This window comes from Grammomys surdaster, unplaced genomic scaffold, assembly GCF_004785775.1.
Source record: "Grammomys surdaster isolate TR1022 unplaced genomic scaffold, NIH_TR_1.0 280, whole genome shotgun sequence".
Lineage (NCBI taxonomy): Eukaryota > Metazoa > Chordata > Mammalia > Rodentia > Muridae > Grammomys > Grammomys surdaster.
The window spans coordinates 655,870-681,717 of record NW_021604721.1 but is presented as its reverse complement, the minus strand read 5'-3'; the positions used below and the strand labels follow the sequence as shown (position 1 = coordinate 681,717).

Below are 25,848 nucleotides of genomic sequence, written 5' to 3'. Positions count from 1 at the left end.
AGTACGTCCCAACCAAAAGCTGCATCTATTCCTGCCACAGAGAAAATATCTGACTTAGGAAATTATAAACATAAAGAAATAAAAACTGCCAGGCGGTGGTGGCGCACGCCTTTAATCCCAGCACTTGGGAGGCAGAGGCAGGTGGATTTCTGAGTTCGAGAGTCGAGGCTAGCCTGGTCTACAGAGTGAGTTCCAGGACAGCCAGGGCTACACAGAGAAACCCTGTCTCGAAAAACCAAAAATAAATAACTAAATAACTAAATAAATAAATAAATATTAAAAAAATAAAAATAAAAACTGACAGTGACAAAATGCATAAAGTCATTATCAAAAATGCATTTACCATACTTACGCATGGAGAGAAAAAGTGCAAACACAGCCACAATATGCATTCTGAAACATCTTTAGAAATACGCTTTCACCCAGACAGGAATTTTGATAGTGACATTTAGTTATTTTCCTTCCGTAGCTTAAGGTAGCAACCACCAATGATAGTAAAACGACAGTGCCATATTTTTATTGGATTATGCATGTCCTCCACACTTATTACTTTGACACAGGAGGGAAATGTAAGACTATACAGTAAAATACTTGGGGGAATAAGAATATTATGAATTCCCAAACCATGTACAATGTACAAAACCATTAAAGAAATGATGAAATAAGTATTTTTCTACTTAAAAGTTTTTCCTTTTTCTTTCTTTCTTTCTTTCTTTCTTTCTTTCTTTCTTTCTTTCTTTCTTTTTTCTTTTTAGGTTTTTCGAGACAGGGTTTCTCTGTGTAGCCCTGGCTGTCCTGGAACTCACTCTGTAGACCAGGCTGGCCTTGAATTCAGAAATCCGCCTGCCTCTGCCTCCCAAGTGCTGGGATTAAAGGCGTGCACCACCACTGCCCGGCTTCTTTTTCTTTTTTTTAAGAATCATAAAATATGGTTGTACTTCTTAAGAACACTTTGAAGAAGGCTGTGAAATCAATCACCTTAGCAAGGACTCAAGAAGCTCAGGAATGGAAATCCTTCCATTTAGATACATAGAGTAACAACCAGACAGACTGCAGTCCCTTTAGGAGTGAGTCCTTCTTAGATGTTTGTCATAGACTTGTACATACTTTTTGTTGGAGCACAGAAGGTTCATTTCAGACTCTACACACAAGTATTGGCTTCAAATGTGTATTAAGCTGCAAAGACTTGTAACCATGCAAAAGCGTCTCACAATGACTTTCTGCTTTCTTCTCTCTTGAAGAAGCTATTGTAGAACCTTAGGAGCATGGTCTGAAATGTTTTCATGAAGATTAAACTATACAGCTAATTTTAAGAAGCAATGTTTCAAACACCAGATAAAGTCTTGAAACCCAGCTTGCTTCAACAATTTAATAAAATTATGACTCATTTCAGTAAGAACATGCTTTTTTAGTAAGAAAAAAAAGCTTTCTGAGCTATGTTTGAACCCCTAAAGCACTTGGGACACTCACACACCCAGTCAGCACAAGTCTTGAACTCCTAAAAGATTAAAGGCAAAATAAATTGGTGTGTATTGAGAATGAAAAGAAAAATCCCCAAGGGTACTGATTTATAAACAGAAGTAACACTAAAAGTCCCCTGAAATCCCCCATTCGCCAATCCTTATAAATTCAGCACTAAGCACATTGCTCCTTTGGGAGCCTTTAGCTAAAGTAACAGGGATATCTTCGCGGACTTGTGGCTGATAAACTTTTCAAATTACACCCAACAGGCTCCTTACGGTTTAGCTCAATGGTTCTCAGCCGTCCTAATGCTGCGATCCTTTAATACAGTTCCCCAAGATAAAATTATTTGTCAGCATTTTATAACTATAATTTTGCTACTCATGAATCATAATGTAGCTATTGGACATACTAAATATGCAGGATAACTGAACCAATTGATCGGCCTGCGTGGGTCGGGACCCACAGATTGAGAACCACTGTTTTGGCCTTTTTTTTTTTTTAAATCAGGTGTGCATAAGTGGGGATTCCTGAGAATTGCTAGGGGCTGTTTGTTTGGGATCCAGTGGATTTGTCCAGCAGGTGTTTGATGCAGGACCCGAGCGGACTCTGCAGTGGCAGCGATGCGTGGTGGGCACTGCCTTGGGGTGGGTGGGCTGGGCGTGCGGCTAAGTGAGGGAGGAAGGGCTTGTGACAAAACGCCGGTGGCGTGTGGGTTGCAGGATCTAGGAGAGGGAGAGAAAAATGAGCCCTGGGCTTTATCTCTCAAAGGCTGTTGCCACAGGGCTGACTACTAAAGTATCCTTTGTCGCTTTTTAGTGACTTAAAGACGTCCCTTTAAAACTAAAACAAGAAAAACTGGACCTAGTCCCCCCCTCAAAAAAAATCGTTGGGGGAAGTATGCTCACACTCTATTCAACCAGTCACCCCACACCCTCTCTGCTCCCGGGTACGTCGGGGTCCAGGCGCAGTTGAAACCCTGAAGGCAAGAGTGTCCCCCGCTCCCATCGAGGTCCCCTTGAGTGGAAGCGCTGCTGTTTGGGGTTCGGGAGTTCCGGAGCCTACGGAGCGGCGAGACCGCGGTACGGCTGCCGTATCCCTGAAAGCGGCCACAGCCGAACCCGGTGTGAGCCGGCGCCACCCCGGCCAAGGAGCGGGGTTTGTGCAGGAAAAGGCGCCTCCGGGGCCCCGGCCGCCCCTCCCCAGCCCGGGCTCCCCGCCCGCCCGCCGTCCCAGCCTCGCTGCGCGCCAGCAGCAGCTCCGCGGCGCGAGAGGCGAATGGGAGCGGCGGCCAGGCGGGCTGCAGCTCCGGCGACCGCGGAGGCGGCGGGCAGGGCGCGTGCGCACTGCAGGGGCGCCAGATTTGGCGGGAGGGGGAGTGTCCAAACCTCTTTGTTTGATGGCATCTGTTTACAGAGTTACACTTTAATATCAACCTGTTTCCTCCTCCTCCTTCTCCTCCTTCTCCTCCTCCTTCTCGGTGACCTCCTTCTCCTCCCCTTTCTCCGGAGAAACTTCGCCCCGGCGGTGCAGAGCGCCGCTGCACAGCCGGGGGAGGACGCAGGCAAGGCGGAGGGCAGCGGGAGGCGGCAACCGGTGCGGTCCCCGGGGCTCTTGGCGGAGCCCCGGCCCGCCTCGCCATGGCCCGGAGACCCCGGCATAGGTAATGAGGAGCCTGGGCGGGTGGCCTCGGGCTAGAGCGCGCGGGGATCCAGGCATCCGGGAGCAGGTGGGAATGCCTTCTCTGTTGGTTTGCGGAGCTGTCAGCGGATACCTTGGTGGCAGAAACCACTCTGGAAAAGGATGAATGGAAAACTCTATGAGAAGCGCATGAGTACTGTGGGAAGCATGCCCAGAGGCTCGTTTTTTCTTTTCTTTTCCTTTTCCTTTTCTTTCTTTCTTTATTTTTTTCAAGTTGTTAGGGGATACATTTCTCTTTGGTGGCGGGGGCGGGAGGGGGGGTCGGCACTTTTCAGCAAAGGACTGAACGGTTCCATCAGACTCGAGGAGCCCACCAGGTGTTTGGCTTGATGTCCCCGAGTGTCGGCGAGGGAGTCGCAGCCTAATTGCTGCATGCATCGAGGTGTGTTTGCACTTGAAGAGCATATGGCAGATATAGGATTGTTAGTGGCTGCAAGTAGTTTATTTAAATTTCATTCATTCATTATGGAGGCGACAGAGGTATCAGCTGACAGGCAGGCAGCTGCAAAGATTTTAGGGGTAAAAAATGGGTTTTCAGATTGTTTTAAACCCTGGTTTTTTGTTTTTGTTTTTTTGGGTTTTTTTTTTTTTTGAGGATTCTTGTACTTGTTCTGAGAGAAACTTTTATTTCTATTGCAAACATTGCATGCGCGCGCGTCGCACATGTCACCGCACCGGCCGAGATGATGTGTGTACTCTCTTTCCATTTTGGCCCCACCTTTGAGAAGAGGGATCCGAAAGAGAGAGAGCTCGTCGGAACTGTCATTTGCTGGCCGCTCAAGTCCGGCCGGCCTCGGGATTTCCGGGCGACACGCCGGGGCTCCCAGAGAGCAACGGATGCGGGAGTTAGCTCGGTGGCGGTCGCCACTGGGCGCAAAGTGTTGGAGGCCTGCGGCACCCAAGGCAGCTGCAGCGCACCCGGGGCGATGTCGCGGCTCTTCTTCTGGGCCGCGTACACGTGGACGCAGCTGAGGTCGCCTCTGCTCCCGGCACTCTGCTCCAGCTGCCTTAGGTAGCCCGCCTCTGGCAAAGCCACCGCAGGACGCTAAGGAAGATTCTGGAAAAAAAAAAAAAGTCCGCGGAGACAAAGTCTATCTGCACCAGCCTTTATACCCGTGGTTTGATTTTCCCTAAACTTAATTTTTTTTTCCTGAGCCATCAGGTACTGGCCCTGCAGGGCGCGGGCTCTGGGAAGTTGCAGGAGCGTGGGCGTGGGCCCTACAGCGCACCCTCGGGATGGGCCAGGCGGGGAGCGGCAACCGCTGGGCATCGGAACAAGAAGGGGGTGAACTGGGGAGACCTTGGATCTTGGCTCCTAGTGCCTGGCCCCGGGGCCCGCCGCCCCGGCCTAAGTGCCAACCTTTAAGAGGTTTCGCCTTTCGCTTTTGGGACCTAAACCGCCAGCGCCCGGGTCACCTGTTCTGCAGAAAGCTGAAACCTGCAGCAGGAGGAGGGAGTTAGGAAGGGGTGCTCCGAGGAGGTGCTGCCCGGGCTGGCCGCCCCAAGGTTCAGTCTGCACGGGGCGTGGCCGCGCAGGTTCCCTGTGGCTCCCAGGTAGCCTGGAACAGAGGCGGCGGGGAGGGGCGGGAGCCTTGAACTTGACTCAGGGGGAAGAGAAACCCGGCTGCGGGCTCAGAGCCGTTTCTGGCAGGGCGAGCGTCAACTCGGCAGGGATTATTAACCAGGTCAGCGAAATGAGTCTGAACCCCTTTTCTAGAATCACGTAGCGGCCACAGACACTTCCTCCCGCCCCCCTCCCTCTTCCAACCCCCCCCCCCCGGTGTTCTTTTTCGTTTCTTTGCACGGTTTGTTTCCTTGATAGAATTTAACATTCATAGTTGTACTCTTGTAACCACACCGGCTCTCGCAGGTGGAGCAGTCAGAGCATCTAGCTTGAAATCAGCCTTTGAAAGTCCTTTGACTGTTGGGTCTGAGATCTTGTCGGAGCAGATAAAGGAAAAGTTATTTCAGGTCCTTTGTCGAAATTAATCATGCTACCGAGGCGACCAGGTCATTTTAGAGCAAGGAAATTGCATGCAAAGCTCAAAGGCAAGCCCCTTGCCAAAGCTGACAGCATCCTGGGCTCGCCCAGCTGCCTCCCATAGCCCTTCAAGATCTGCAGGAGTCACACGCCATATTTCACCCCAAGACTTTGGCTTTGCACATCTGACCAGGGCTTGCTGTTTAAGAGGCACGGAAGACAGTGGAGGCATGCGCTCTGGAAAGTACCTTATAAATAGAATCCCCGCCCTAATGTATAAGATGGGATCCCCGAGAGGGAGGGAGATTTGACCAAATCAAATAACTAGGTTCGTCGAGGACTAGAACTGGTAGAGCTTTGTTTCTAGACCCCCTGGTCCTGTGTGAGCCTAGTTCTCCCTCACCTGACTGTCGACTGCCCCCTTTGGGCGACTGAGGATGTTGCTTGTTTTTAGATTAAGTTTTGACTAGAGGAAAAAAGCTAATTATTTGTTTGGAAAATGTCCACTGTGCTGAAAGTGACACCTCCAGATCTGGACAAGCCTAGCAGGCGAATCTAATGAGTTAAATCGGTGGCTCCACTCTCAGGTCCAGTTGGCTTTCTTGGTATCCCTGATACTTCACAAAGGGATGCTTCATCCTGAAAACTTTCCCAAGTTCCTTCACTCAAAAGGGAATTGTCACCCAAAGACGCTGATTTACAGTTCTTGGCTCATAACTTTTTTCCTTCATAACACTGTGTTCTATATTAAGGAGAAATTTGTAATTATTATTGCTCAGAAGTTATTTACTGCCTCCTGCTTACTGTAGGAAACAAAACTGCTCTTGGTTGAAAGGATTTACACTAAGTGGAAAAAAATTATTGCAGATCATGAATAAAGTTTACTGGGATTTTTTTTTCTTTTTGGTGGTGTTATTTTAAGGTTAGATCACATCCTGTCCCCATGAAGCCTGAACTTCATGGTTTCTTCAGTTTGCTGCTCAGAATAATAGTTTTAGATGATGAAAATCCCAGTGTTTGGTAAACACGTTTGCTTAACTTTTAGGGGGCTAGAAATAGACATTTAGTGAGTTAGTTCGGGAAGACAAAGCCTATTATGAATGTAAGTTGGCTTTTTAAAAATAATTTTCATGATGATGTTGTCATATCATTTTACTGGTCTGGATTTAATGGGGTTTTCAGTTTTACAATGGTGAATTTTAGTGAAGTTATTCACTGTATAATTCTTCATATTTTAAGTTTTATAGAGAATGATAGCAAAAACTAAACTACAGAATTACTCTGTTCAATTCATGATTGATAAGTTTGGAGTTCCTTCAGCTACCATAAAAATTCACACTGTTACTCAACCCAGTAAAAGAAAAGGCTGTTTTGAAAACAGTCAATTTTTTTTAACCTGTAGATTTCATCTGGGGGAACCCCTTGGTTTTTAATTAGATACATTGTAAGATATTTTAGACTCCATTCAGTCAGAGACAGAGAAAACAAGAGTAAGTGGGATTCAGTGCCCTGGTAATGTGATCAGTTACTCTGGAGACAGCTTTGTAAACACAAGCACAGCTTGGGTAGAGCAGACCTTGAGTTTTGAATGGTTTGCTCTTTATGTTAATCACAAGACAGTTTGAGGGCTGTACCCTTTCCCAGGTCTTGAAACGTTTTTTGATTATTCTTTTTCCCTAGCATCATGGTCTTTAGGAGATGATCACAACTATGCTTTTGAATATATTCTGTTTTGTTTTTTTTTATTTTAACAGACTACCAGCACTGTTGAGACATACTTGTTGGTCTGTTGTGTTCAGAAATTATTGAAATGATTTGCCATATGCCAAAGACTTTGAGAGTGTACTTATAGAAAGGACATGGCTTCTTGTTCTTCTCATAGTCCTTAACATTGACTTTTAAACTCAAGTGTCGATTGGTTGGGAGTTTGCCAGATGTGTAACTTGTCACTGATCTAACAGTAACAGGTTCAAACATGCAGAGCAGTAGAAAATGCCAGGGCTCCTAGTGTCTCTGTGGATACTAGTAACAGCAAAACCAGTTTACAAACACTACAGCAACAGAATGCCGAAAAACCTCATTGCGCAAGCTCGCAAGGTTTTGTCTCTATAGACTTTTAACAAGCTTGCTGAAGAGTTTCTGTGTGTGTTTCATAATCCAGGAGTTTAGATCCGATGCTTTCGGCCCATGTGTGTCTATTCTTATTTCTGCAGCATATACAGTAGCGATGAAGATGATGAAGACATTGAGATGTGTGACCATGACTACGATGGGCTGCTGCCCAAATCTGGAAAGCGTCACTTGGGGAAAACTAGGTGGACCAGGGAAGAGGTAACTTATCATTTTATTAAAACGTAGGGAAAATATGTTGAAAACTGTAATTTCCACTAAGCTACATGTGCTCATCTGAAGCCTCTTGATGAGGTTATCTTGGCATACTGTACAGAATGCTCACCCTTTCCTCTCCCAATATGTTTGTTCTGCTTTCTGTTACCAACCCGTTTATTGGTCCTCGAATGCTCTCTCCTTTTTCCTTTAGAGTTTGCCTGTCTATTTCTCATTCTGGAGTCTCACTACTCCTTACACGTTTTCATTGCATCTTTACGCATTATTTCTTCTGTGAAACTATTACTGGCTGCCATCTTTAAGGCTGGATGCACCCTCCTGTGGTCCCATGCCACTGGGCACATGTTTGGCTTTACTGGTGTTGTTACATGTATGTCTTTCCCAACACACTGCAAATTTTTTGAAGGTTAGGACTAACGTGTCTCTTCATCTTTGTGTTCCTCGAACCCAAAAGTATTTGCTACAATGTAGGATCATAGTAAATATTCTCTGAATAAATTAATGCACTGCTATTTTCTAAGCTCATGCAGTCATAAAACTCATTGTGTTATAATATATTCATCACATATTCTTTACATAATGATATTTCACAGACCTATGTCCATGAAAAATTATTCTGAAGACAGCCAGTAACAGGCGAAGATATGCCCACTACTTTCTAGAGCAAAATAATTAATGTATGAAAAAAGGGTTCTTCCTTCTTTACAACTATGACACTGACTGTGCTGAAAAGCTCCTGAGAACAGTTGGAAGGACTCCAGGGAGGCACTTAGGGAATGGGTGTGCTGTCTATCAGGGTCAGGCACATGGATGCCCCCTTGGAATACAGAAGTTGACTATTGTTAACTATGGATTCCCAGATTCTGTCTGTGTTGTCATTATGTGTAAACGGTACCTTTGCAGAAACCTATGAAGACTGTGTTTACAAAGGTGTGCATGAACTAGCATGTCAGTGAGAGTATAAGCTGATGGAACCAGCATGAGAATGTCTTTTGTGTTCTGACAGATTTGGCTATTCATAAACTCTGAACATATTGATACAGAACCTTACTTACTTTACTGCATTAAGTACACCTTCGAGATAAATATGCCTAGTCTCTTATGCTTTGCCTATGAAGAAGGATGAACCAATGGGAAATTGTCTCATCCATGGTCCTATCTTTTTCTGGGTTGAATGGTGACTAAGTTTAACACTGGAATTCATTTTCCCCCTTTCAGTAAGTGTCAGCATCTATTAAACACTAACACATGCCAGGCTTCACTGTTTTACATAATGTTATTGTGTAATCTCCAGATAACAGTGTTGATACTACCATTCCTATTTAATAAATGACAATAGAAATCTGTTTATATAACTACTCAACAGCTGTGTCAAAGTAAAAACTTTAGTGTGCCTATGAATAAATCTATGCTTAGTACATTACATTAGTATTGGCTTTATTTGAGTGGTTTCGAAAGCCCTCCCTCCATCCCCCCACCCCCCTCCATTCCCCTCTCCATCCCCCTCCTCCCCATCCTGGATCATGAGGTTGGTTCTTTTATTCATTAAACTTGGACAGAGCTATTCAGTAAACAACTGATGTCCTAGGATTGTCTTTACATTGTCTTAGGATGAGAAGCTGAAAAAGCTGGTGGAACAGAATGGAACAGACGACTGGAAAGTCATCGCCAATTACCTGCCCGTGAGTTAGATGCTCACTGCCCTTTCCTTCCTCCTCTCCTTTCTTCCTTCCTACCTTCCTTCCTTCCTTCCTTCCTTCCTTCCTTCCTCCCTCCCTCCCTCCCTCCCTCCCCCCCTTCCTCCCCCCCCCTCTCTTTCTTTCTTTCTTGAGAATGGAAAATTTCAACTGAATTTAAGAAATTCTAGGAGAGTTTATGAAAATACTATGTATTTGTTCATGTAGAGGTAAGAGGAAGAGACCCACCCCTAATTTTTATACCTGACTACGCAACATGTAATTGAGGTTTCTAGAGTGACTATCAAGAGATCTTGATTTTTTTCAACAATTGCTCCTTGTTTTGTTTTAAAAGACCTTGATAATATAAGTTGACGTTCTGATAGGTTGTTATAGGATAGAATTTTAAACTTATCATTTCCTCCAAGTTAGCTTCTAAATTCCCCATTCTCATCAACAACCTAATTTTGGCATGTGGGTTCAAAATTCTAGAGTGCCTTTTGACTTATACCCTTTGAGCCTCCATCTCAATGATAAGCCGGAGCCTAGGATTTCTTTACAGTCCTTCTCAACTGCTTCATTCCTATGGTCTGCTCACAGGGCAGCTGCCCTGCTCTCTCTATACAGCAGTTTCCTACTTGGCTTTTCCATGTGTACTCTTTCAGCTTTCCACCAGTTTCAAACACTGTTAGCTGAGGGAGCTTCCTAAATGGCAGCTATTCCTAACTGCTCTGCTTGCCTAGGGCATCTGAGTCCCCAGGTTTGGTCTCCTGCACCAATAAAAACAACAAAATCCCAGCATTGGGACACAGATTCTCACACAGTGAGTGAGCTGCCTTGACCTGGCCCAGTCTCCCTCCTTAGAGTCCCGCTGTTCTCCCTCCTCTGCCCGCTCTGTTTCCTGCTTCCTCCCCACAAGCAGGTTTGGCTGTGTTCATTTCTGCTTTTTCTCCTCTGAGCTTTTCTTCCTTCTGATTTCACCCCGCAGAATGTTCTCTCTTGCTTCTCCAGTTAAAAGTCCTGAGCAGCCTCCAAAGGCTGTGTCACGAGCTCTTGAATGCCTCTGAAGGACGTAAAGCCTCATCTTAAGGGGTCCTTTTCTCCTCACCCCAACAGCACTTGACTTAGGTCTCCTCTTACAGATAAATTCAGCCTTCTGTGGTAATCAGTTACATGTCCATCTTTCTTCTTCTAAGATTATAATGTCTAATAAATTGAGAATGTTTTATTATTTTCACTCCTTCTAAATATAAGTGCTTGTGGTCCTGAACATACTGAGAAGTTTGAAAGGAGGCACTTCAGTTCTTTAGGATGGATTTTTATTGAGGTCTGGCATTGTAGAATCTCTAACACATCTTAAGCCACAGAGGTACAAACCACAGACTGAGGTTAAGGTTAAGTCATGCTGGCGTATATGTGTGTAATATGATGCTCCTACTATGCACGTGACAGACTATTCCTGTCAGACTCCAATCTTAGATGCAACTTGGATATATATTCTCTAGTCTGTGAGCACTGTGGGATAGATAGGTGGGCTTTCTGTACACACCCCTAAATGTTCTTAGATGTTTGCACCATGTGCCATCCACATGTAATCCCTATTGAACAAAGTCTTCATGTGTTCTTCACGTCTTATCTTCGCAACGCTGTGTACTTTGTCTAGAACCGGACGGATGTGCAGTGCCAACACCGGTGGCAGAAAGTGCTGAACCCTGAGCTCATCAAAGGTCCCTGGACCAAAGAAGAAGATCAGAGAGTAAGCCCATGCTCCATAGATGTGTGACTTGAAGTGAAGAGTATTCTTAAAACCGGGTTCTCACCCCGTGGAAGCAATTGCAGTTGTATTCTGAAGATCTTGTATCATTGAATCTTGATGACGCTGACTCTTTCCGTAACATTAAAACAGATTATTTTTCTGTTTATCCGAAGGTGATAGAGCTCGTCCAGAAATACGGTCCGAAGCGTTGGTCTGTTATTGCCAAGCACTTAAAAGGGAGAATTGGAAAACAATGTCGGGAGAGGTGGCACAACCATTTGAATCCAGAAGTTAAGAAAACCTCCTGGACAGAAGAGGAAGACAGAATCATTTACCAGGCACACAAGAGGCTGGGAAACAGATGGGCAGAAATCGCAAAGCTGCTGCCTGGACGGTAATACTTGATCAACAGTATATTGATTGGGAAGAACCAGGTGATGGTCTCTAAACACTCTATGTGTGTGAATGAATTACATTCTAGCAATTAAAGCATTTTGTCAGATAAACCAGAATCATTGGCTTTTAGAGGTGGCAGAGTTTGTTCCATTGGACGTTGCTACTGCCACCTCAGTGTCGAGCCTCTGGCCAAGACTTTTAGCTTTCCTTGACCGTCTTTCCTCCATTGGTGAAATAGCAGATTTCATGAGCTAATGTTAGGATCAAGTAAAATGAATGTAAGGTATTCCATAGGCTAAAGCACTCCACATGTCTAGAAGGGAGGGCAGACACACAGAGTGCTTTTGGGCTGCAGCCATCCAGCCGGGTCAGTGATCGCTGTGCCGACACTTTAACAAGTTCCATTTTCCAAACAGCTACATTCACCTCATTCACCATTTGATTGCTGTTTTTTTTTTTTTCTTCCTGTAACTAAAAAAAGGTTGTATGTCTAGAATTATCATGACAACTTCATTTTCTTTAAGCTAATTTCAATGTAACATCTTCATTTTACAGAACAAGGTGGGAAATGATACCTTTGTGTAGGATAATTATGAAAACTCACCTTTGACCCACTTTCATTTACATGATTGATTTTTTTCTATTTTGATAAATACATTTACTATAAATTTTAAAATAAAAATACTAAAAGTATTTTTATTCTCAAGCCTCTTAACTCTAAAGTGGGGAAAGGATTTTTTTTTCGGGGATGGCTTATCTAGTATTTCCTAAGTGTCGCACCAGTAGGGCACCTCCCTTGTGACTTGAGAGCTTTAAGAAGCCATGGATCTGGTCAAAGGAGGTCCTTCCTCCCATGTGGCCTCAGAGGATATACTGTTGACTTTTCTAAAGACTAAGGGGCAACTGAACTTCCTCTTTTTTTAAACACACATTTCCCCACCCCCATGGAAATAGTAAAAATATTTTTACTTAATTTTTTTTTTTTTAGCTGAGAAACATTTCCTGGAAATGGAAAGAGTTTCATGAAAGCACCTTGCAATTTGAAGCTGCACTAGGGAGTTGAAAGAGATAGCACATGCCTGGAATCCCGGCATTCAGGAGGTAGACGCAGAACCATCTGGAATTCAAGGCCAGCCAGACTACTGCTACCCAGTCTTAGGAAAACACCCCCTATTCCCAAAAGAAACAAAATATCCTGGGGCTAGTGTTCTTGTGTGGGGTCTTGGGGAGGGTGGAGAATACTGTTGCATTACACATGCTCCCCTTTGTCTGGAGTAGCTTCCAAAGGGGGAGAGGGGTTTTTGACTCACACTTTGTGCTTAGAGTTATGAGAGGTAAAGAGTAGGTACTGAGGCTTTGTCATTGCTGTTCCCAAGCTTGGCTAAGACCCTGCTGTTGGTGTATCAATGCCACTAAGCAACAATGTAAGGACATTATAACAGCTGGAACTCTGAGTTCTATTAAAGTCCAGTGGCTCATGAATACTGAGAACCCATGGCTTTATCAAGGAGTCAAAATGATAAAATATCATTTGCGGGAAACTCAATATATCCCAAATCACATGAGCAAAAGAACTCTGTGGATTTTCAGTTAGGCGGCAAAGTAGAAAAGATGAAGACATTAAAAAGAGGAAAGAAAAAGTTAGTGGGACCACAGTAATCAAAAAGAGAAAATAAAAGTGAAACCTCAGAAATTAAAGGTTTTTCTTAAGAAACAGTTTTCTGTCAATTGACTGTAATCTGGTTAAAAGTTTTATAAAGTTTGTATGTGGTACGGTTCTACCCAGGACTGATAATGCTATCAAAAACCACTGGAATTCCACCATGCGGCGCAAGGTGGAACAGGAAGGCTACCTGCAGGAGCCTTCCAAAGCCAGCCAGACACCAGTGGCCACTAGCTTCCAGAAGAACAATCATTTGATGGGGTTTGCTCATGCCTCATCTCCGTCTCAGCTCTCTCCAACTGGCCAGTCCTCAGTCAACAGCGAATATCCCTATTACCACATCGCCGAAGCACAAAACGTAAGCCACTCCCAAGAACATAGAGGGAGGAAAGAGGTGGTTATGTCAGCCCGAGTCATAAAAATACTTTACAGTCTTTGCTTTGCATGGTCACAGACGGCCTTCAGCTAGACACACTGTGGGAGATAAGGGGAAGATACACTTGACTTATGTTTCTGGAAACAAGCATGAGAAGTAGTTTGTCCATCACATAGAAGTAGTGCTGAATAGAAATCAAAGTCGTTTGTTTCTAGTTTTCTGCTCCAAACCTGATTTAAAGATAGTTTTTGAATATAAATGTACTTGCATATTGCTAAGTCTTAAGAGTAGGCGGACAAAGATAGATGCATAGTCCAATAGCCTTCTTGGAAAAATTGATGTAAATATTACATTTAAAGTCATAAAGAAGAGATACCTAAACACTGAAATATGAAGGAAGATTATAAGTTCAATTCTGTCAATGATCTGAAGAAAACGAATTGATGTATACACCCAGTAAATGTTTACTTTCTTACTCATAGTCAAGGGCAGTACTGTGGTATTAATTCGGTGATGTTTCCCTTTCTCCTCACTTGGGTCGGTATCACTTTTTCCTCATTTCTAGACATTCATATCTAGCGAAAGAAATCTCTTACAGTACATGGGAACAAAGTCTAAAGAGGAGAATATGAAGAAGAGCTTATCATAGAGCCGATGATAAAAAAAAAATGACAAAACTCACCCAAGAATCACGGAGATCATATGCAAATGTTATGTAAAACATATTCATGAGTAGCTTTCACTTGGCTCTATCTGTTTCTTAGACTTGACTACAGAATTTCCAGAAAGGTCTCCAGTGAATGAATTATCATAAAAGCTTCTATGCTTTTTATTAAAATGGAACATTATTCTAAGAAGAGTACCCCTGGTGACAAATCTTTCACCCATCCATGAACATTTTCCCATTGTTCCTTTCTGATTGCGGAATGTTTTCTATTGGGATAGACAGACAGTGTGGGCCTCTCTCCCTATGTTTCTTGAACTAGTTAGCTAATTTTAAATATCTGGCTAACTGTCAAGTTAGAGAAGTTTTGTTTTGTTTTGTTTTGTTTGTTTTGTTTTTTTAGTCATTCTGTGAATTTTATCAAGCAAGTACTTTTTCTCTCAGTCCCAGAGCAAAACTTTAGAGAGTTGAGTCTCCCAAAACACTTGTTAAGTAGGAATGACTTCATCTTTGTTTTGCTTTTCTGGTCTAGATCTCCAGTCACGTTCCATACCCTGTCGCGTTGCATGTAAATATAGTCAATGTCCCTCAGCCAGCTGCTGCAGCCATCCAGGTGAGATCATCTGACGGGCAAACCCATTAGCTGAGCGAGGCACCACTTTTAAAGAACACTTTTTTTCTACATACACACGTATTTTATACCTTGTAATAGAAAGAAAAGCTAACAGTTTTGCCAACCTACTTTGGGCTAGCCTTTACCTTGGTGGCTTCTGGAATTTTCTCATGAGTCCGTGAGCATGTGCCCTAGCCTCTGCTTTACCCCTTGTTGCCTTAAGTCCCATATCACTTTGAGCAGGTAGTGGTGAGTTCTGTGGGGTGATCCACATGGAAGCTCTCTGGACTCAGACCTTGTCTTTCTCTGCTTCACTTGAAACTCTAGAGACACTATAATGATGAAGACCCTGAGAAAGAAAAGCGAATAAAGGAACTGGAGTTGCTCCTGATGTCAACAGAGAATGAACTAAAGGGACAGCAGGCATTACCAGTAAGACTGTTACCTTGGGATGGGCAGCTTTGCTCAGTACTCTTCTCTCTCCTGTGTCTCCTGTTCTAACGATTGTCTCATCCAAGTTCTGTGTATCTGCTAACAATGCTCAAACACCAGAAACTGCTACTGATAACTGATAAAAGTCTGTTAGTCTCAGAATGTGCATTAACTGAACTGGAATTCGTTGTCTGTTTTATAATAGGACCATAGTACCCACTTGTGACCATCAGCATCTACATTTCAATGAAGCACAGAGCTTTATGTCCATGCTTTATTTGTTTGTTTGATTCTTTTACTGTTATCTTTGTAGCCTGTATTTATATATCTTATAACCTCAAATTCCATTTGAAGTGTATTTATTATATATGTGGTTTTTAAATGTTGGCTATCTTTTGTTTGCATGTATGAAAGCTCACCAATTAGTAGTGATAATGTCTTGTGTAAACACATACATGTTCCCATAAGTGTGTGCACATATACATGCAGACATATGTACATACATGTATCCAGGCCAGAGAGGTTGATATCAAGTGTTTTTCTTGATAGATCTCCACATTAAAAATGCAACTGTAGTTGCATCTGCATGTATACACATGCTATGTGCACTTAGAGGTAAGAGGACAACTTTCCAGAATTAGTTCTTTCCTTCTACCATGGGCTCCGGGGATCAAATTCTTTTTGAACTGCCTAGTCATCTTGCTAGCCATCCAGCTTATATTTTGAAACAGGGTCTCATGAAACCTGGAGCTTGTCTATTTGGCTGGGCTTAATGGCCACTGTCTCTACCTCTCCAGTGTTGGGCGTACAAACTTGAACAGCTATGGGTGCCTGGGGACCAAACCCAGGTTCTTCTCTTTGTATGGCAGTCACCTTTTAGACTGAGACATCTCCCAAACCGGCTTCCCTTCCTTTTTTGTAGTGACAATTGAGCCTAGGGTCTCACACACTCTACATAGCACACTGCCCCCGAGGTGCAGCTCTAGCCCTCCTGTGGACCATTTCTGAATCCTGGAACGGGCAGCTAACTGAGAAAGCAGCTTGCACTTTGGAGATTTGGTAGTTTAGCCAAGAAGTATGTGAGGAGTGATACTCACTAGGCACTCTTCAGGTGAAACATCCTCTGTTGTTGCTGTTGTTAAATAATGAAATAATGTGCTTGTGCTAGTTCAACCACTTTTGAACTTTAGTTACTATTTTGCAATTTCTCCTCTTGCATGGTCCCGCTGTAAGGGGACTTCTGTTAACTTGATCTACTTTCCTAACCACATATACTCTGCAGCCCTACCTTGCATCAGTGTAGTCTATAGCCTTGAAAAAAAAAAAAGTAGAAGCAACAGAATATGTACAGATAAAAGCAATTTTAACCATTGAATCCTTTCAATGGCTTAACATGCAAATAGGGCCTTCTTAAGTCATAGCAATCAGGAGCCATCTGCAACTTAAACTCCAATGGATTTCTAGGACACTTAAAACTTGTATACTGCAGCAGTCCCAAGGTTTAACATTTGACTAAAATCATAGCAACTGAAGCAATCCTGTAGGTATTAATTGAGAGCTATTGCAAAGCTGTCAAAAAGGAAACATCTTGACAACTGTCTGGCAGGCCTGAGTTTTGGATGAAGCAACCACTTTTTATCTTGTCTCCAACAGCATCTGATACCTTGTGCAACATTGTTGCTAAGTTTCTTCTTCCTTTCTTCTCCCCATCCTTATTTCTACACACCCTCTTCCTCAGACACAGAACCATACTTGCAGCTACCCTGGGTGGCACAGCACCTCCATTGTGGACCAGACCAGACCTCATGAAGACAGTCCACCTGTTTCCTGTTTGGGAGAACACCATGCCACTCCGTCTCTGCCTGCAGATCCTGGCTCTCTACCTGAAGAAAGTGCCTCGCCAGCAAGGTGCATGATCGTCCACCAGGGCACCATTCTGGACAATGTTAAGAACCTCTTAGAATTTGCAGAAACACTCCAGTTTATAGACTCTGTAAGTAGAATTGCTAAGGCACGTTAATGTTTCTGGAAGAGGAATTGAGAACTGGTGCATCATAAATCACTACCATTTTCTATAGCAGATATGGTTTGGGCCTACATTCATGTAAAGCAAAAGACCTTCAGTTTTGACGATTCCATTTCTCTCAGCAGTCTGTATTTGTAGGCTACCCACACAAAAGGCAGCTTTCCATTTTTTTCCCCTTCCAAATGTGAATAATGAAGTTCTGACTTAGCACAGAGGGCTCAGAATGAGGGCTGTATCTGAGCTATTTTTTTACAGAATTTCTTGTATTTTGTTTACTTCTTTGTGATTCTCTAGAAAAATTCCTTTGCTGTTTTGGTTTTGTTTGCTTTTTGTTTTGTCTATTTTGGGACAGCACATTTGGATTTTGTTTTCTCGTAGCCTTAAGCTTTCAGTTCAAGGGTAGGGCATAGGTGTCTCTACAGAATGCTGAACACTGATTAACAATCTCATAGGTTCACCGAAATAAACTATCTTGAGTGAAACAAATTTGAGTTCAGAAGTCACTCGGTTCATTTTCTTGGCCTCCAGATTGGTTAAAAAGCATTTATTTTCTACACATGGAGCAGGGCCAGCTATTGCCACAATGTATCATCTAGAAAGGTTTTCTGTTTGCTTTAAATTGCATGCAAAAGAGAGTGCCTGAGCTCCCCAAAGTAGATGTGCAAGGTAACCCGTGGGCTCCTGTGATCCCCCAAGCTAGAAGGCAGGCAAGCAGGCCCAGCGGTTTCTTGCAGGCAGCATCCATCACTCAGTACTGTGTTCGGGTGATGGTGGCGCTGTCACATGCATACCATCTCAGAGCTCTGTGCCTCCCACGTTGTTTCAGGATTCTTCATGGTGTGGCCTCAGCAGTTTTGAATTCTCTGAAGAAGCGGCAGCTTTTTCACCTAGCCAGCAGCACACAGGCAAAGCCTTCCAGCTTCAGCAAAGAGAGGGCCATGGGACTAGACCTGCAGGAGAGCCTAGCCTGAGGGTGACCAGGCAAGGGCTGAGGGAGGCTTCCCTCAGCCCAGCCAAAGCCTCACCCCCTGCAAGGCACAGCGCGGCTCCGCTGGTCGTCCTTCGAAAAAGGCGGGGCCAGGCCAGCCCCCTAGCTGCTGGAGACTCTAGCTCCTCCCTCTTTGCTGACGTCATCAGCTCAACTCCCAAGCGCTCCCCTGTCAAAAGCCTACCCTTCTCTCCCTCGCAGGTAGAGCACAATTTCTGCACAGCTGTTACTAATTTTCAGCAGACACCCAAGCCTTAATAATTAGAAACTAATCTTTTGAACAAATGACTAATGACTGCCGTCTTGGCGGATTTAATTCTGCGTTGAATCTTACTGGGGTAAAGGTGGCTGGCTTCCTAGCATTTGGGCTGGCTGAAGCCCACTGGTGATTTTGTCGCATCTCTTTCTCTCGAAGTCTTGGTGTTTTGAAAGAGGGATGGATAGTTGCATGAGATGTGTTTCCATTTCCCTTTCCACTACAACTTAACATTTCCGTTCCTTCCCTCTTCTCCCATGTCATCCTTGCCTCTTCAAACCTTAACATGTTTTCTGCCTCTTTGTTCATTGACTACTAAGTGATTTACTGACCCTGGGGAGGAGGGAACTAAATTATGATTACATAACATTTGGATTACAGCTAGAAAACGAAACCATTATGCCCCTTCTGTAAGTGGGAATGTTTACGGACACGATGAAAAAGAGATGCTTCCGCAAAATAATTTAACATTTTCAACATTGGGTCTTTTAAATTTTGCTATGATATTTTACTAGGGCACTGTTTGCTAAAGAATATTCTTATTTCATATAGTACTCTTAAGGTATATAACACTATAATGCTTAGCGGAGCCACATGTTTCTAAATTATAATTAAGAGACATTTTGATTCCTTAAAATTTTTTCCCATTTATATCTGTTGAAAGTTTTGTATTTTGTTTTACTTTACTTCATTTTATTACTATTATTGTTTTTTTGTGGTTCTTAGAATCTAACCTGAGGCCTCATGTGTGCTAGGGAATTGCTCTACCACTGAGCTACACATACTTCTGGACTTGTTTTTAAAAGAACTTTAAGTATAGAGAAATAATCTCTTCATTACCCAAACAGGTGGGTTCCCCCTCCATATTTTCCTAAACTGTGTTTTGTGAAATCATTTTTGCAAGACCTAATAGATGTCTCAGGAAAAATAATCTGAGGAGACATAAAAGTTTGGAAAATGCTAACTCAGACTTTAAAAGGCTTCTTTACTGGAAGGTCCTTCAGACTTGGTGTTTGTTCGGATTTTTTTTTAATTCTTCATATTGCAGATAGTCTTTTATTCTGCTCAGCTTGCCTCATGGTCCTGAGCTCAGGAGATAGCTTTGCTTCCAAATAATTCTAACTACAGGCAGCAGCCACTATGCCTGGCTTCCATGAGAGCTCTAACTGTGCTCATCAGTCCTTCCAAGAGATAAGATCCATTGTCTTTCTCAAACCTGTGTTACCTTGGGAACTTCAGGATTCTGAGAGATAGACCTTCTAACTGGATAATTTCCCATATAATGCAACCCTTACATAATATTAGTCTAGGGTATTAGATCATTAAACCGAGCAAACCAAATATGAAAGAAAAAGAAAATAATAATTTTTAAAATGTTGCTCAAGAGCACATATCATTCCCTTAAATGACAAGTGTCATTTACAGAGAAGACTTTCTTTGAGTTTTACAAGGGCTTTAGCTTTGACCTTCTAGATTTTCTTTCTTATAAATCTCCAAACTTTGGCTACACAGGTGGAGTAAATCAATATTCTTGTCAACACTGAACAGTTATTAATGTTGTTGATGTTGTTGTAGTTGGGGTTATGAGTCACTAGAGTATACTTGCTTGCCATTTGGGTTTGGCTTCAAATTGCATGATCACAGACTTGTTATTTAATCAAGGTTTTTCTTTCCTTCCTTCCTTCCTTCTTTCTTTCTTTCTTTCTCTCTCCCTCCTTTCTTTCTTTCTTTCTTTCTTTCTTTCTCCCTCCCTTCCTTCCTTCCTTTCTTCCTTTCCTTTCTTTCTCTCCCTCTCTCTCTCTCTCTCTCTCTCTCTCTCTCTCTCTCTCTCTCTCTCTGTCTCTTTTTTTCATATTTAGTTCTTGAACACTTCCAGCAACCATGACAATTCAGGCTTAGATGCACCTACCTTATCCTCTACCCCTCTCATTGGTCACAAACTGACACCATGTCATCGAGACCAGACTGTGAAAACTCAGAAGGAAAATTCCATGTAAGTCTCAGTTCAATAAGAAAAATGTTTATTTTATTTATATTAATAAAACCCCTTGTATGTATGTAATGCGTTTGTTCACTGCATGTGTCCTATGCATACACATAATGAACACATCCTGAGTATGTTACCACTAACCAGGGCAGAAAGTTGGAAATGAGCTAGTTACCTTTTGTAGTACATTCTAATGTTTCATATGCATGCAGAATTCCCATACAATACCCCCGACAGGTTTTTCTTTCCACTGTTTTTCAATATCATTACTAAAAACAAACAAAAGAGACTGAAGCATTCAGAATAAAATTGAGAACGGTACATGGTTTATATTTTTAATCTTATTTTTTCTTTTTATAATGAATACATTAGGATCTTTTTACATACTCACAGGAATGAAGATGCATGCATGTATGTATGTATGTATGTATGTATATATGTATGTATTTCAAAACCCAGGGATGATTAAGTAATAGAAAAGAAATGCATTCTTATTACTTCCAAGGAAAAACAAAGTTTTAGACATTAACATATTTTCTGGCTTTGGCCCCATTTGAAGCCGTAGATAAGACTGGTCTGTAAATGATACCAGATATCACAGTGCTTGTTGGCATTGTACAGATCCAGGGCCATTACTGGTGCCTTCAGGCCCATTCTTGAAAGGCGGGAACTACTTCAGTGCTTAGTCTTGGGGCATAATAGTTTGAAAAATTGTAGATCTGCAATATGATTTAACACAGATTAACCATACCTTAATGAATGCATATGGTTAATCAACATCCCCTTCCTTGTCAGTTACAGCCTCTCAGCATCCGTGCTGATGGCATCGTAAGGGAGACATGTCTTTTTTTTTTTTAATTGAGCCTTTGCTTGTTCTCTTTAGCTTTAGAACTCCAGCTATCAAAAGGTCAATCCTCGAAAGCTCTCCCAGAACTCCCACACCGTTCAAACACGCCCTTGCAGCTCAAGAACTTAAATATGGTCCTCTGAAGATGCTAGTAAGTTCAAGAAAGGTCCTTAGATTTAGTGGGCTTATGCATGTAGACAAGTTTCCTCTGATCCAGAAATATCCACTCTTCCCTTAGCCTCAGACCCCCTCTCACGTAGTGGAAGACCTACAAGATGTGATCAAGCAGGAATCTGAAGAATCTGGAATTGTTGCTGAGTTTCAAGAGAATGGACCACCGTTACTGAAAAAAATCAAGCAAGAGGTAAGTTCCCATGGCTGCTCTGTGTACTTTGAACTGCCTGACATCAGTGCTAAGTGACAGTGACACTTTTCATGGAAGACTTACATGCAAGCAAGTTGAAAGGCACAACGTGGACTGCAACCTTCCCTCTGGAAAGTCACACCCATCAACTTCTTTAGACAGAAAAGATGCTGGAAGGGCAAAGGGAAGAGCGCAGGCTTAGCTTCTACACTTCCTTCAACATTTATTGACAATTGATTGACAGTATTAATCGCACAGATGCAAAGAGAAAGACTACCAACCCACATGATGATCAAATTAATTAGGGCAAGCTCTTTTATTTGTGTGCACATGCAATCTCTCTGTAAGGCAGGAGATTAGCAATGGATATGGGGAAAATAAGGGCTTTTATAGTACAGGAGTAGAGGGTCCCCACATGGGGGATTTGGCAGGCAAAAAGCCAGGATTACAGGAGCTGAACACAAGCATAACAAGTTGGTCAGAACAACCTCATAAAACAAAGCCGTAGTTAACAGGTGGTCATGACAAAGTGGTCATAATAATCTTTGAATCAAAAGCATGGTTGCTGTTTCCTGGAACAGGCAGTATAGAACGATTTGTAGGCAAGGTTATAGGTGGACCATAACCCAATACTTAAGCAACAGATTTAATTATAAACAGGAATGATCGAGTTTGTCTTTACTGTAAGATGGCTTTCAAGCCTAAGATGGAGGCAGGCTGATTTATCAATAGAGGGGGATGGGTGGGAGAATGGATAGGCAGGCAGACAACAGATAAATAATTTATGCCAAATTCATTCCTGTTGTCTAAGGAGCAAGAAATCGCTTATTTTAAGAGTGACCATGCCCAGAGAATGTAGATTCGAGTTACCCTGAGTGCTATGACCCCTTAGAGAACAGGAGTTTGCAAGCTCAAGAGAATGAAACTTTATCCTTCAAGAATCAAAGTGTCAGCTTCTTGGGAAGAGGCACTTCTAAGGAGGCTGAACTTCCTTTCATGCAAGGCTTTGTGTTTGCAAGAGTGGGTAAAAATTTATGCCTGAGAATAAATATTTCCAGGAAGTTTTTCTTCCATACAAAGCATTTTCTGTTTGCTTCTAGGTGGAGTCACCAACTGATAAAGCGGGAAATTTCTTCTGCTCAAACCACTGGGAAGAGAACAGTCTGAGCACCCAGCTGTTCGCTCAGGCATCTCCTGTGGCAGATGCCCCAGTAAGTATCAGGTGGAGCACCGACTCTTCTGTGATCTTGTGTCAACAGAGTCCTGTGTGTGGCATGTGGGACCCAGAGCCTTCAGCACTCACTCTTTAGAACACCTGGTTTCTAAATATTCACACCCACATGATTCTTTTTGCATTTGCTTTATTCGTCTTCTAAATGTTGTATTTCCTCCTACTTAAGCAATGTGTTGTTTGGTTCCATGTCGTGTCTATCATAGAGTCAATCATGATTTGTAGCAAATGCTTGGGATTCTAGGAGCCCAGCCTAGGGGTGGCCTGATACCAGATACTTGTGTTCCGTAATTATAATGGCACAGTATTTGCATATAACCCATTTGATCCTCCTGTGTACTTTGCATTGGTTTTAGATTAACTTGTCTCTCACATTGTATAAATGCTGTGTTAGTAGCGCTTCTCTTAGTGTTTTGATCCATGAATCCACAGATGCAAAGCAGAAGCTCTATACCTTGCTCTGGTTGTCACAGTCTAACTGTCTGTAAATAGTGTCTCCTACATCTTATGGACTACCAGCACTAATGAAAATTGTTAACACATAGTGTGTTAACTGTTAAGTACCATTTCACCGGCTTTAGATGAATTAATTCGTGTAATCCTCAAAATAACATTGTAACATTTTCACTTTCATTAAAGCAACTGCAAGTTGGGTAACTTAGGGATTTGGTTGCTCGATACTATATACTTAAACTGGGTGCTGCTGCATTAGAACTTGGAAAGTCTGTTTGTAAACACCATGCTTTCACCATTTGTAGAATCCTGCTGTTGATTTGTAGATTCAAATGCTTCTGTGTCAATATATAACAAAGACCTCTCATCAGCACATCTCTTTAAATTCATCTAGTAGGTACACAGTATGTGCTTGGGATTAAGTGGGACCCTACAGGGTGTTTACCATTTTGGTTATGTTTGCAGCAGTGAGATGTGAAGCCTGTTTAGAGTTGGCTCCTTTCAGCTCATAGACAAGAAAATTTCTGGTGGATACTTGCATTTCTTCCTGCTAATGTGTGTCATCTCACAGAAATCTCTTCAGAGTTAGGTCTGTGTTCACTCTTGTATTCTCCCGCCTTATTTAAATTTCAAATGATTCCTTTCCCTTTAGAATATTCTTACGAGCTCTGTTTTAATGACACCCGTATCAGAAGATGAAGACAATGTTCTCAAAGCCTTTACTGGACCGAAAAACAGGCCCCTGGTGGGTCCCTTGCAGGTAATGACTGTTCTAATATTTGGTGTCTTAAAATTTTCTGACTGAAAATCCGTTACTTTACCTTGTTTTTAATGTTTTATATATAAAGGAATGATGTTTTAAAACAATGTCTTACTGTCTAGAAGTGAGCCTATGGTGTTTTTGTTACTAATCATGTGAGACACTGGAAATTCTTGTTCAGTCTGGGCCCCCAAACATGATGAAGTGAAACATTTTTTTTTTAACTGTAACTGAGACTGAGATCATGTGTTGCCCTAGGCTGTATCAGTATCTTCTTCTACTTTTAAACAATCTTTAAAATATGTATCTGTGTAGTTTATTTTTTTGTTTCAGAATGTTATTATGTATGCTTTATCATTAAGCAACCAAGGGCTCAGAGACTAAATTTCTAATGAAATGGGAAATTAGCTAGAAAACAATTGCAATGCCTTTGACTATGAGAACAAAAAGGCAGCCATCAGTGTTGGTGGGCCATCTGCCACCAAGTTTTAATATCAAAAGTGATTTCCCTTGTAACTCTGAAGTAGGTGTGTATTGATGAAACATAACAAATTCCAAAGTAATCCTGAGCCAAGTATGAATAAGAATGCAAATTTGTTCCCTCAAATTAGCTGAAGCAGTTCCCAACATTAAATAGCCTAGCACCAGGCCAGCTGCAATTCTCTCCCCTCTTCCCACATTGTTACTCAGAGGGAAACTCTACCAAGCAGATAGATAGATAGCCTGGTTAGAAGTAAGGAGTAAGTTCAAAGGCAATGTAAACGATGGTAGCTGTTGAGAGCTGACCTCTCTGTTTATAGGACTGTCCACCACTGTGATATTCCTACTCGCCCCAAGTTGTGAGAATCTTAAAGTCTAACCTTTTCTAAAGTATTTGTGTTATTTGCTATCATTTAAAACATCTTTATTAATTCTTTAAGGATTTCATGTGCTGTGTTTTGATGATATTCATCCCCAAGTCCTCTCCTTACCTCCTCCGAGGTCCCTGGTCCCCCACTTCTTGTCCTCTTCGTCGTTGTTTTGTTTAATAACCTACTGACCTAATTTGTGCTATCCATAATACTGGAAGCAACCCATCCACTGTAGCAAGCTCAACCTGCCAGGAGTCTCACATCCTTAAAGAAAACTGACTCACCCTCCCCCCAAAGTCACCAACTGTCCATAGCTCTGCAATTGAGGGTAAGGGTTCATGAACCCCTCCCACTCCATGCTACAGTGTTGACTGGATTGATCTTGTGCAGCCTTTGTGAGTTTGTGAATGCCATGGTCCTGTCATGCCCAGAAGACACTATTTTGCTTCAGACTTCCCCCGTCTCTGGCCCCTCTTCTGAGTCTTAGAGAAAGTTGTGATATGGATATTGCATTGTGACTGAGGACTTCTCAGACACATATTCTCTATGTTAAATAACCTGTTGACTGCAGTTTGACCAGTGGTGAGTTTCTGCCTTAGCCATCTTCCAGCCAAACAAGAAAAGTATCTGATGAGGTCTGAGAGCTTCACTAATGTACAGGTGGAGAGATATGAATTTAGAAGGCAGCTTAATACTGTTCTCATTTAGCAAAATAATAGTAGTAGATTTACAAATGGGGCTTATGAACTTCCTGGCCATGGGTTCTTGTAGGCATATGCTAACTCCTATGAAACAAGTCTTAATAGGTTCAATAAGAACTTATGGTTACCTCTGTAACGTTTGTGCCTCTGTTGCTGCTATGGGCATATCTTGTCACATGGGTCATTATTGAAGTTCACAGTCTTCACAGCTGGGTAAAACTGATGATAGCTCTCTGCCCTCTCAGTGGCCTGCATAGTATCTTCTGGTACTGTGAAAAACAGCAAGTATGGAGGAAGCTTCCTGGTCAGTGATAACCCA

General features: G+C 42.5%; 1 protein-coding gene across 2 annotated transcripts in view; it reads left to right on the top strand.

Annotated features, from left to right (window-relative positions):
- Positions 1–2,835: 2,835 nt before the first annotated feature.
- Positions 2,836–25,848, top strand: part of Myb (MYB proto-oncogene, transcription factor) — a 34,880-nt gene continuing 11,867 nt past the window's right edge. Inside the window, exons 1-15 of one of the 2 annotated variants that reach the window (XM_028777354.1) lie at positions 2,836–3,124; positions 7,357–7,474; positions 9,100–9,171; positions 10,829–10,921; positions 11,095–11,315; positions 13,104–13,338; positions 14,553–14,633; positions 14,961–15,065; positions 16,804–17,058; positions 17,918–18,280; positions 20,195–20,328; positions 21,206–21,320; positions 21,408–21,533; positions 22,634–22,744; positions 23,870–23,977. In XM_028777354.1, the coding sequence (XP_028633187.1) occupies positions 3,102–3,124; positions 7,357–7,474; positions 9,100–9,171; positions 10,829–10,921; positions 11,095–11,315; positions 13,104–13,338; positions 14,553–14,633; positions 14,961–15,065; positions 16,804–17,058; positions 17,918–18,280; positions 20,195–20,328; positions 21,206–21,320; positions 21,408–21,533; positions 22,634–22,744; positions 23,870–23,977 (2,160 nt within the window). In that variant the 5' untranslated portion in view covers positions 2,836–3,101. The remainder of the gene's footprint in view (positions 3,125–7,356; positions 7,475–9,099; positions 9,172–10,828; positions 10,922–11,094; positions 11,316–13,103; positions 13,339–14,552; positions 14,634–14,960; positions 15,066–16,803; positions 17,059–17,917; positions 18,281–20,194; positions 20,329–21,205; positions 21,321–21,407; positions 21,534–22,633; positions 22,745–23,869; positions 23,978–25,848) is intronic. The other variant, XM_028777355.1, reaches the window with a different exon arrangement.